General features: G+C 31.4%; 1 protein-coding gene across 1 annotated transcript; it reads right to left on the bottom strand.

Annotated features, from left to right (window-relative positions):
• Positions 1-6,921: 6,921 nt before the first annotated feature.
• On the bottom strand, positions 6,922-11,289 carry LOC110462782. Its single transcript, XM_021516947.1, has 2 exons — positions 9,121-11,289; positions 6,922-9,026 (listed from the first exon to the last, which is right to left on the bottom strand). The coding sequence occupies exons 1-2, from the start codon at positions 10,340-10,342 to the stop codon at positions 9,001-9,003; spliced, it is 1,248 nt and encodes a 415-aa protein (XP_021372622.1). The 5' UTR covers positions 10,343-11,289; the 3' UTR covers positions 6,922-9,000.
• Between the last annotated feature and the right edge of the window lie 471 nt (positions 11,290-11,760).

Genomic DNA, 11,760 nt, shown 5'->3' with positions numbered 1-11,760 from the left:
TGCGCGTTAGCGATCATAGTCTCGTTCTACCAGACGCTTGATCACTTGTAACTCTCAGTTCGGCGTAGCTTGCGCAGACAACAAGAGTCTGGTTTAACGAAACATTAGCGATCACGGCTACCGAAGCACCCAAAGATGACAAAATATTAGATACACATCATAAAATAATCATAGGGAGAAAAGTTATAAAGTATGCATGGAAGAAACATGTTAAGAGAAGTAGATTAATAACGATGATATTGTAATCTTGGGCGCGTCTAATTACCCAATACTACCCAATACCACCCAATACTACCCAATACCACCCAATTCTACCCAATACTACCCCATACGATCCAGTTATGAACCAAATACTTCTTTATTACTGTGAAATATCACCTTTGTAGACGTTATTTACTTCCATATGCCATATTTTATCGGGAAATATGCGATTTGGTGCCGAAAACATCACCGAATTGCCGTGACTATGACCCAATACTACCCCATACCACGGAATTAGATTAGATCTAAGTCCGTGCCCATACCACCCAATACTACCCAATACCACCCAATACTACCCCATACGACCAAGTTATGAACCAAATACTTCTTTATTACTGTGAAATGTCACAGTTATTTACTTCTATATGTCACATTCTATCTGGAAATATGCGATTTGGTGCAGAAAACATCACCGAAATGCCGTGACTAGGGGTTCGACGATTTACAGGAACGGGCAGAAATCTATTAATTTTTATATAGGCCTATACATTAATGAATATATATATTAGATCAGAGACGTATATAACACAGTTATGGCTTTATACGTCTCTGATTAGATACATTAAAGTATCATTATCGGGTATAAGATATATTTGATAAAATGATTGCAATTACATGATCGCCATTCGGGGCAGAATCGGACTAAATTATATATATATTTATATTTATATTATTATATCTTTTTTATCGGGTACAAGATACGTCATTTGATAAAAGGATTGCAAAGAATTTAAAAAAAAGTATTGTATTGATATGGATCGGGCAAGAACGGTCGACGATTTACAGGAACGGACAGAAACGGGGCAGGATCGGACTTATTTATATATATTTATTGTATATATTTAATTATCCTTATCTGGTATAAGGTATATTTGATAAAAGAATTGCAATTACAGGAACGGGGCAGGATCGGACTAAATATATATATATATATATATATATTGCCAGGCCGAGGTTCCAATTTATGTCTCTGTTTTATTCTATAAAAAAGGGTTGTTCAGAGAATTATATATTACATATTACATATATAATAAATATGTATCTGAGTTATTTTCTCATTTATATATATGACATTGTTATTGCAATGTCATAACACCTGAAACATTGGAAATGACATTATGATAACTAAATTTTAATAACTTCATAACTTATACTCAACTCTTAATAAATAGCATGAATATATTTTGAGTGAATTAATTGGTGTTAATGTGTAGATTACAATCCCATCACGTCTACGATCTTAAAAAAAAGAAAATACGCAATTTTCCAACTCAAAAAAGGGACATCAATCTGAAAATTAAATATTATTCTATATGTAAATATAAGTTAATTGAAATACGTGTTTTACGTAAATAAATATTGAAGTCCATATGTTGGATTGTTAGGCCTTATCTGTTATAGAAAAACGATACTGTATATTAATTGTATATGTAAAGAAGAAAGAAACACGGTGAAACGCTTTAAGTTTCATTTTTTTTCAAAGGCCGATGTGGTCAAAACTGATTATCTAATTCCGTAATAGTAGACAATAGACTTCTTGTTCCAATGTTCAAGCTGGTTTTAGGAAAGGCTACTCTACAACTGAAAATATATTTATCCTTCATGCTTTAATATCTATATACGTTTCAAAAAGTAATTTTGGGGTTTGAAAATACCAATATGATTGAGAAATTACGTGTACAGTTTTGTTAAAGAATTTTAAACATACGTAGCTCCACAGCAAATATAATGGTATATGGTGAAACGGGTAGGTACTCGCTGGATATTGAAATTAAATCTAGAATGATAATGTTTTGGTATAAACTAATTACAGGTGAAAATAAATTGTCTAGTATAATGTACAAGCTTATGCTGAATTTACATAAAAATGATTTCGCTGATTTTAAATGGATTTCATATATCAAGAATCTATTCAATTGCACGGGACTAAGTTTATGTTTAAAATTAGATATTGTACACGGAATTAGATAAAGTCCGTGGTTATGCATTCATATAACTTGATGTTTTTAAAGACTTAAATTTGTTTAAATAAATTTGACGAGTATTTAGTAAGAGTAGATTTACTTTTCACGACCATGTATCTTTAGTATATATTGGAACAAATCTATATTTATACATATTATATCGATAGTTGTTATAAATAAAAAAAAATCCGTAGAATGTTCATGTACGTCAATACGTTTATAACGTTCATTGCATAATAAAATTATTTAAACATTTGTTCTAATTTAGTTGACTACAAGTAATTTTGGGGGAAATCCTCTATTTGCCAATTCTATTCAAAATTTATCTCCGTTTTCGTCGTCATTGCATATCCAATATATATATATATATATATATAGTTAAGTCAAGTCAAGTCAATTTTGTTTATTATAGTGTCATATATCACAATTACATCGTATAAGTATATAGTTACACAGTATAAACACATATAGTTACATAATTTATAATATCATAATTTTGTTAAGAACAGCTATTATACATAATACATTAATAAATTAAAACAAACTATCACATGTGCCAATCCAGAGAGCAGGTGATTGGGACAGCCCCTACCTAACAAACTCCTGGATTTTGTCCTTACATATTACATACTATAATAGTTAAAAGGTTTCTTTTATATTTACTGCCTTAAAACATGATGTCTTTAAAAAAACAATAACAATGGTGATAAATAAAATGAATAATTTCCTAGTTCTACATTGTAGTGAAATTTAGATTTCCAAGGGTTGGGGAGCCCCCTTCCAGCGAGGTCTGCTAAATTCACACTAACTAGTAGCTAATTATATTTAAACGGAAGATTATTTTCATAAAAAAATGTTTCTGATTGACACCTGGTATCATATTTAACAAATGCATTAAATAGAAAATGTAATTGTATATGATGTTCAGCCTAAAATGGCTTACAAGACACTGTTTAAAATTATAACTAATCACATAGACTGCTACGTCTTCTGTACATATTATATAAGTGGTTTGCAAGTGGAATTTGTAATTCCTCGGAAGACATTATAAAATTAAATTATAATATATATATTTACCTGTAACTGTGATTTAGATCACGGACTTAGATGTTAAATAAAATTGCAACATCACGGTATCTACCATGTATCTATAGAGATCACATTTACTTGAGATGGCCAACGAGTTGAATAAAGTATATGTGTATACAGTATCTCTTGGAGTCGAATCAAGTTTTCATGTCATTTAGTATTTTGCTTTCGGATGATCAAAGACGTATATATTACGTAATGTAATATATACGTCTCTGGATTGATGTATAAGAAGCGTAACGTAATTCCTTTTATTAATCTATTTAATTTTTACATTACTTAATGACAACCTACTCGTCTACCCTTCATAAGATTGGTCAGGGAACTATATATGGAAAAAATATCTAGCTTGTCCAAAACAGACTATCTGTGAGTTAATCAAGTAATTGAAAGGACTTCGAATCATATACAATCCATATACTTTTTGAATTTCGTAGTATTTGAGTATCTAATTTAACTGAAGGTTCTTCTCCAGCATTGTTATATAATTGATACTGTTATGTTTAACAAAATTGAATAACTAACATTTATGAAAAGTAATTTAAAATTTTCTAAATATTTCCTGCTAAATTTATATATATGATCTTAATAACACCATTTTATGACATGAATAGAATTAATATAGTATCATGTAATTGCAATTCTTTTATCAAATATATCTTATACCCGATAATGATACTTAAATGTATCTAATTAAATATATATATTCATCAATGTATATATAATAATTAATAGTTTTCTGCCCGATCCTGCCCGTTCCTGTAAATCGTCGAACCCCTAGTCACGGCATTTCGGTGATGTTTTCTGCACCAAATCGCATATGTCCAGATAGGATGTGACATATAGAAGTAAATAACTTCAAGAAATGCGATATTTCACAGTAATAAAGAAGTATTGGGTTCATAACTGGATCGTATGGGGTAGTATTGGGTGGTATGGGGTAGTATTGGGTCATAGTCACGGCAATTCGGTGATGTTTTCGGCACCAAATCGCATATTTCCCGATAAAATATGGCAGATGGAAGTAAATAACGTCTACAAAGGTGATATTTCACAGTAATAAAGAAGTATTTGGTTCATAACTGGATCATATGGGGTAGTATTGGGTAGTATTGGGTGGTATTGGGTAGTATTGGGTAGTATTGGGTGGTATTGGGTAGTATTGGGTGGTATTGGGTAGTATTGGGTAGTATTGGGTAATTAGAGGCGCCGGTAATCTTGGGTATTTGATTTTCCTAATTGACTGGACAGGGAAATTGCTGTGAGAGGTGCATTATTTTCTGTTAACGCTTCACTTAAATAATGTTGACAATACGGATTAGAATATATGATTGCCGGCAGCGAAACCGATGCATTTCGAAGATGATAAATATAAGATGCACGTGAAAAATAAGTTAAGGGAGAAAACGAAAAAGTCTATCTCACAGAAACATATTAAATCGAGCATGGTTAAGGATGATATTGTAATCCCAGGTTTCCATTTACTTTATTGATTCGACAGGAAATTCGCTGTGAGCGATGCATTATTTTATGTTAATACTTAACTAAAAGAATATGAATTAGAATAGCCAGTCGAATAAACTTGTCATGTTGTGATTACAGATGTTATTTCTCTCAGTCACATATATGTAACAAACATGGCGGAGAAGATTAATTCATAGTATTTAATTTTTCAAATATTACTCTTTCTCCCTCCCCTTCTCTATAGCCCTGTTCCCCAACTTTCTACCTCTTCCTTCCTACCTCCCCATTCCCCGTCCTCGTCTCCCTCTCCTTATTTTCCAGGAAACGTCATTCATATTACAGATAGCAAAGATAATAAAGAACAGGTAACCGGCCGGAATACAAATGAAGTATATGTTCACGCTCTCTTTCCATCGGTGATTACGGGAAGTCTTTATCAGACCCTATGGGTCATTGTAGGTTTATACAAAATTAATGAAGAATAACGTGACGATTCTATCTATCACATCTATAGTTGATGAACACCACAGGATGTGGTAGCTGCTGGTGAGATAAAACTTTACTCTTTATGACTTCTTTGAATTCTTGGTCCGTTGGGAGATTTCCAACCATACATAGTCTTGCAAATGTTCCAGATAAATTTTTAAGTGGCAATTCACATTTAGATCCTTATTAAATATTTTAAAAAGTTTCTGATATATCGATAATGACTTTTACTTCAAACACGATGTTTAATTAATATTTATGAGGAAAGTCTATTGCTGAAATCAATATATTATAGACGCATAAAATAGAAACGCGTTGCAAAACCGAGGCAACAGAAAAGGACAGACATACTCTGTTTATTATATCTTTTCCTACTTGCAAATTATGAAGATTCGTTATTTTAAAAAATATATCAATAATGCTCAAAATACTGACATCTTATAAGTATTGCCTAAATTAATTTTAGCGAAGTTTAAAATATGTTTTGTAGAAATGTCGCTTTTAGGAGTTATAAACTCAAACGCGTTATTGGGACAATCAAATCGAGAAAAATAAATAAATCTGTCATAAAGTAAATTGATATGCTTAAAAGAAATTGAAATACTTTTTGAAGTATATTCTTAATTTGGTAAAATAAGAATATGCTTTTGAACAATGGGATTGATGCAATGTTCATAAATCCCAATACAGAACAAAAGCACACCAACACACCTCTCGTATGCTGATATATTTGTTTATCGTTGTTATTCATAGTTTGTTTTATCGTATGATACGTACAATGAAGTGATTCAATTTCAATTTCAACAAATTTTATTGACAATATAAGCAATAGTCAATAGGATCAGACATCAGGCATAGCCTATCTAAGTCCTCTCCTTAAAGTGACAACAGGTGGTAAGAAACACAGACATATATTTGTACATTGATATGATGTTTGGGATAAGGGGAAGTAACTCCTTGATGTAAACAGACTTGTTCAGTATTCTTGAGATATAGTAACCCTTTCACTAGGGATATTTAATTTGAGATATTTACTAGACTATTATCTTCAGTGAATAGTATCAAGTATCTGACAATGAGTTACTGGTATTCATATAAGGTAAACTGTTGGGTATAAATATTTGGTGATATTGGATTTATTCCCTCAACAGATACAGGCCATACAGTCCATATGTATAACACACTAGCCATCACACACTGTTAAGGATCAAAAGCCAATTTCAGCAAATAGATATATAATTTGTAAGTAGGGCTACACCAACTCCTGTAAGTAAAGTAGTAATTCTTTAATTAAATTGAAAGGAGTTACTCCATATCTTGATGTAAGCTTAAAAAAGAAGAAGAAAATAGAAAACATAAAATACACACAAAAAACACACAAAAATACACACAAAAATACACACACAAAAAAAGAAAGAAAAAACCCATCTAAGCTGCCCAGAGCCAATTTCATTCAATAGGTGTATATATACCAGCTAAATTAGTAATTATCAAAGGTAGAATAAAGTATCTAATTAATTCCATATTATATTACATTAGATATATCTTGTACTACTATATCATTGTAGTTCACTGTGGGAGGTATAAAGCTTTTATACATATAACTTGAAAGAAAATAAAAAGAATAAAAGAATAAAAAATAAATAAAAATGTAAGAATGTATAATTATGTTCCAAAAAATAGTAAGGGTAAGTCAAATATTATATTAATGAAAATCTTTTTGATTGCGATATAAAGTTTGATACATGAGATAAGATATCTCTATTTTGTAAATCATTACAACTATTACAACCATTTATTAGGACATTTATACACAGATGATTGTGAGTGTGATGATTCAAACTCCGTTGGAGAGTCTGGCGAATATTATTATATTGATTACATTCAGAAAAATAATGTGCAGCAGTTTCGAAAGATCCGTTACACTCACACATTGGAGATTCAATTAAGTGATCTTTATAACGATCATAATTTAGATTACTAGCATTATTTCTTAATTGGCAAAGTATAATGTTTACATCACGATTGCCAAAGTATTTAAAAACATCATTTGTTTCAGATTTCATATATTGCTTTGTAGTTAGTAACCTTTTTAACTGTGTGGTAGATTGGATGCTAGTAATATCTGGGGCAAGTCTATTCATTTCATTTAGCATGGACGGAAAAAAACTTTCAAAATATTTTACAGTACGACATAAAGGGGGGTCAAATAATCTGTTTGTTCGGAGGGGATATCTGTCAAGGGTTTCATCATGAATATATGGTTGAATAATTTCTCTTAGGTAATCTGGGGTTTCATTATTCATTATTCTATACATTAAAATTAGTTTATGTTTATTTCTTCTGCAGCTCAAAGTTTCCCATCCTAATTCCTTGTATAATTTATCATGTGATGTCCCTCTACGTAAACCTGTAATTAATCTTGCAGCCTCTAATTGTATTGATTCTAATAGGTTTTTTTGAGCTAGTGTGCAATTGTCCCACACAACATCTGCATATTCAATAACTGGTCTTATGTAGGATATATATAAGGTTGTCAAGGATTTTCTATCAATTTTATTTTTTAGTAACCTTAAGATATTTATTCTTTTAAATGCTTTTTCATATATATTAGATATGTGTTGGTTCCATTTGGCATCATCACTAAGTGTAAGGCCCAGATGTGTATGTGTTTTGCTTTCAACAATTGGTGCGTCATAAAAATTAACAATAGGATGATTCTTATTAGTTTTCCTTGAGAAAATTACAGATTCAGTTTTAGAAGGATTAAATTTAATGTCCCATTTAGTGGCCCACAGCTTAATATTACTCAAGTCATTGGAAAGATTTTGTGCCAATTCAATGGGATTATTATCACATATACCATAGAGAGAGGTGTCATCTGCAAATAATTTAATTTTACTGGAAACACAATCAACAATATCATTTATATATATTAAAAACAATAACGGACCGAGGACTGAGCCTTGTGGAACCCCTGCTTGAACAGGGTCAAAGGTTGATGTATAACCTTCAGTTAGTACTCTCTGCTTTCTGTCTGATAAAAAGTTACGAAACCAATTTAAAAGATTACCTTTAACACCATATGATTCCAACTTGTAAAGCAGACCATTGTGCCAAACTCTATCAAAAGCCTTGCTTATGTCACAGAATATAATTCTGATTTCTTTATTTTGATCTAGGCAATTAACAATGGTATGGTAAATAGACAATAATTGATTTACAGTTGAATCTTTAGGTGTAAAGCCAGACTGGTGTTTTGTAATGATTTTATATGTACTGAGGTAATTATATAGATATTTGAAAACGATTTTTTCTAACATTTTACTAAAACATGAAGTAACAGAGATTGGTCTGTAATTAGACACCTCATTAACTAATCCTTTACCTTTATAAATAGCGTTAATATTAGCCATCTTCCAGCTGAGGGGGATAATACCAGTTTCAAGTGTTTTGTTAAATAGAAGAGTTAGAGGAAAGAGAATAGATGGATGTAATTGTTTGATTATTCTGGGAATCATATCATCTGGTCCAGCAGGTTTATTAACATTCAAAAGAAATAGCTGATCTTTAACATCCTGTTGGGTTATAACAATATCATTTATGGAATTAGGAAAATCATTAGTAGTTTCAGGTATAGGTTCAGTATTTTCAGAAGTGGTAGATATTGATGCAAAGTATTTATTTAAGCATTCAGCTTTGTCAAATGGATGTTGAATAAATGAATTATTGTGTGTTAGTGGGGGAATAGAAGTAGATTTGTTGTTTATATTAAGGACATTTCGTGCAATTTTCCACCACTTGTTAGGGGGAATAGTTTTGTCGGTTAATGATTTTTGTAAATTTTCAACATACTTTTTCTTGGCATCACGTATTCTACTAATGGTTTCATTTCTTTTTTTTCTATAATTTTCCCAGTGAAAAGCCGAATTACTAGATTTTGCTTTCCTATGAGCCCTATTTCGTTGTCTTATATGTAGTCTAATATCATTAGTCATCCATTTTTTATCATTTGGTCTAATTGTTACATATTTAGTGGGTATAGATTCATTAATTAAGTGCTTTATTGTATCACATAAAATATTGTTAAATTCATTTGTATCATGTATATTGATAAGGTTTTCCCAATCTTTTTCTAAAATACATCTATTCATCTGATCATAATCTGCATCTTGATAAATAAGAATTTTCTTTCGATAGGTTTGTTTTTTAAAAACTGCATAGGAAATGTTAAATTGTATCAGAGAATGGTCACTACATATAGGAGGAAGCACAGATGCATTTTTAACTATATTTCTGTTGTTGGAAAAGACAATATCAATTGAAGTTGATGAAGTTGGAGTGATACGAGTGGGGTCTGTGATAAAATTAGAAAGATTAAATTTTGTTATTAGTCTACCAAGGTGCGAGTGGGGTTGAAGATTTAACATATTGATATTAATATCACCAGTGATCACTATATCTAAGTTAGTGTTCACAGCTTTTTCAATGACTGAATCTAAGATTTCCCAATATCTAACTGGTGATTCTGGTCTATATAGACAAGCCAGAAGAAACTTGTGCGACTCAATGTGAATTTCCACCCATATCATTTCAACTTCATCATGTTCAAGATCATGTCGTCTTTTGGTGAAAATGTTATTTTTGTGATAGATTAAGACCCCACCACCAGGACCAGTTTTTCTATCCAGCCTATAAAGATTTTCAGAGTAACATGGAATTATTAGTTCAGTATTAGGTATTTCAGGGGTGAGGTGTGTTTCGGTTAGGCAGATAATATCACTTTTATTTAATTCAGTTTCAACAATATCTGTCTTGTTTCTTAAGGATCTTATATTGAGATGAGAAATTTCTAGGTTACGCAGAGGACCTGGGTTTAACTCAATATCATTACAGCTGATTAATAAAATACTAGTCACATAGAGAAAAAAAAGTAAGTTTTTCAGATTGTGTGTATTCAGGGAACATTTATACACGATATGTACATAATAGTACACGGTTGAATTAGTCATACACCCCCTAGTGTTCCTACATGTCCCATCACGTGATATGCCTATTACTGTTTTAACCATTGTCATATATCGTTATAAAATACACTGTGACGTGAACGTGAAAAGGACACATGATATAGCGAGTACATAACGTTACATACAATAATTTGGAGGCTGGGCAAGCATAGATGTACAGTAACAGCACACGAAAAGACATTCGATTCGTAAACAAAACAATAGATAGAAACACATATATACATACAATATACAATGACATAATTACGTATAGACGACTCAGCCATTCAACATGGATATGGACCACGATGTCGTACACGGTACGTGTGTATTGTTATCTTAGAAGGTAATGTATACTAGCAATTCGATACAAACGATCTAATGACCACGATGTATAATTCCATCATAGTCACCAGACCGCTTTCACTCACTGATTGCCTACTATTGACTGGTTCGCTCAACTTATTTGGTACAATATGTAACGTTTACCAGATTTGGACCTATCAGTATCATTTCACTGTTTAAAACACATTTTAGCAAGAAATATGCCTGTATGAGTTAATTCAAGTATACCCTCAGCAATTGTTTGATAAGGACAGAGAACTAAATATAAGAAAAGTCTCTAATAAAGAGATAAAAATAATTTTGATTAAGACGAGAACGGAGCATACGAGTGAGCACGCCGATCACAACAAGCTGGTGGAATGCATTCACGTGGATTTCGCGATGATAAGAAAATATATCATGTTGGAAATAAAAGAAATATTGACCTCAGGATATGCAGCGAGTAACATTGATACTATGCGTATTCTTCTGACAAGTATGTACATTCAACACTGTAACAGTTAACTACACTGTGTAGGTCAGTGGACCATGCGAAACAATATACCTGACCACGATGTGTATAGAAGCTTTCTTTGTATACATCAAGTTATTGCTGTATTTGATACTATTTACAGGTGAAGTTAATTAGCATTAGAAATCAGTCTGGACTTGTGTTTACACGACTGAACAATCAAATGAATGGCAGGTGAATGTTATAAGACATGGGATGTAGTTCATAGATTCAAATTTTACAAGGATATAACATTGTAAGCATATACTTGTTATGAACTTTCATGAACACGCAACATATGTAATATGAACATGTATTGGGTACCAAGGTGAAGTAAGAATATGTGATGAATATTAAACCTAATAAATATATTAACATATGAATTTACACACATATACTGTAATTATATAAGCTGATTACAAAGTTTACTACCCAGCAATGTTTAGTACAATGAAGTGATTATGAGTACGTGTATATTATGATGTCACAGTTGGTATTAATTACGTCATACTTATAACGTTACGTTGGTCAGAATAAAATATGGATTGAGTGTAACGGACCTATTCTTTTGTTGAGGCCAACCTTTTTAAGAAAAAGAAATTTTAATATCGGATACAAAGTTCATGAGAAAAAGTAGAAAATGTTTATTTAATTT

This window comes from Mizuhopecten yessoensis, unplaced genomic scaffold (genome assembly GCF_002113885.1).
Source record: "Mizuhopecten yessoensis strain PY_sf001 unplaced genomic scaffold, ASM211388v2 scaffold10829, whole genome shotgun sequence".
NCBI classification, from domain to species: domain Eukaryota; kingdom Metazoa; phylum Mollusca; class Bivalvia; order Pectinida; family Pectinidae; genus Mizuhopecten; species Mizuhopecten yessoensis.
Note: the sequence above shows the minus strand (reverse complement) of the source record. Positions and strands in the feature narration are given on the sequence as shown.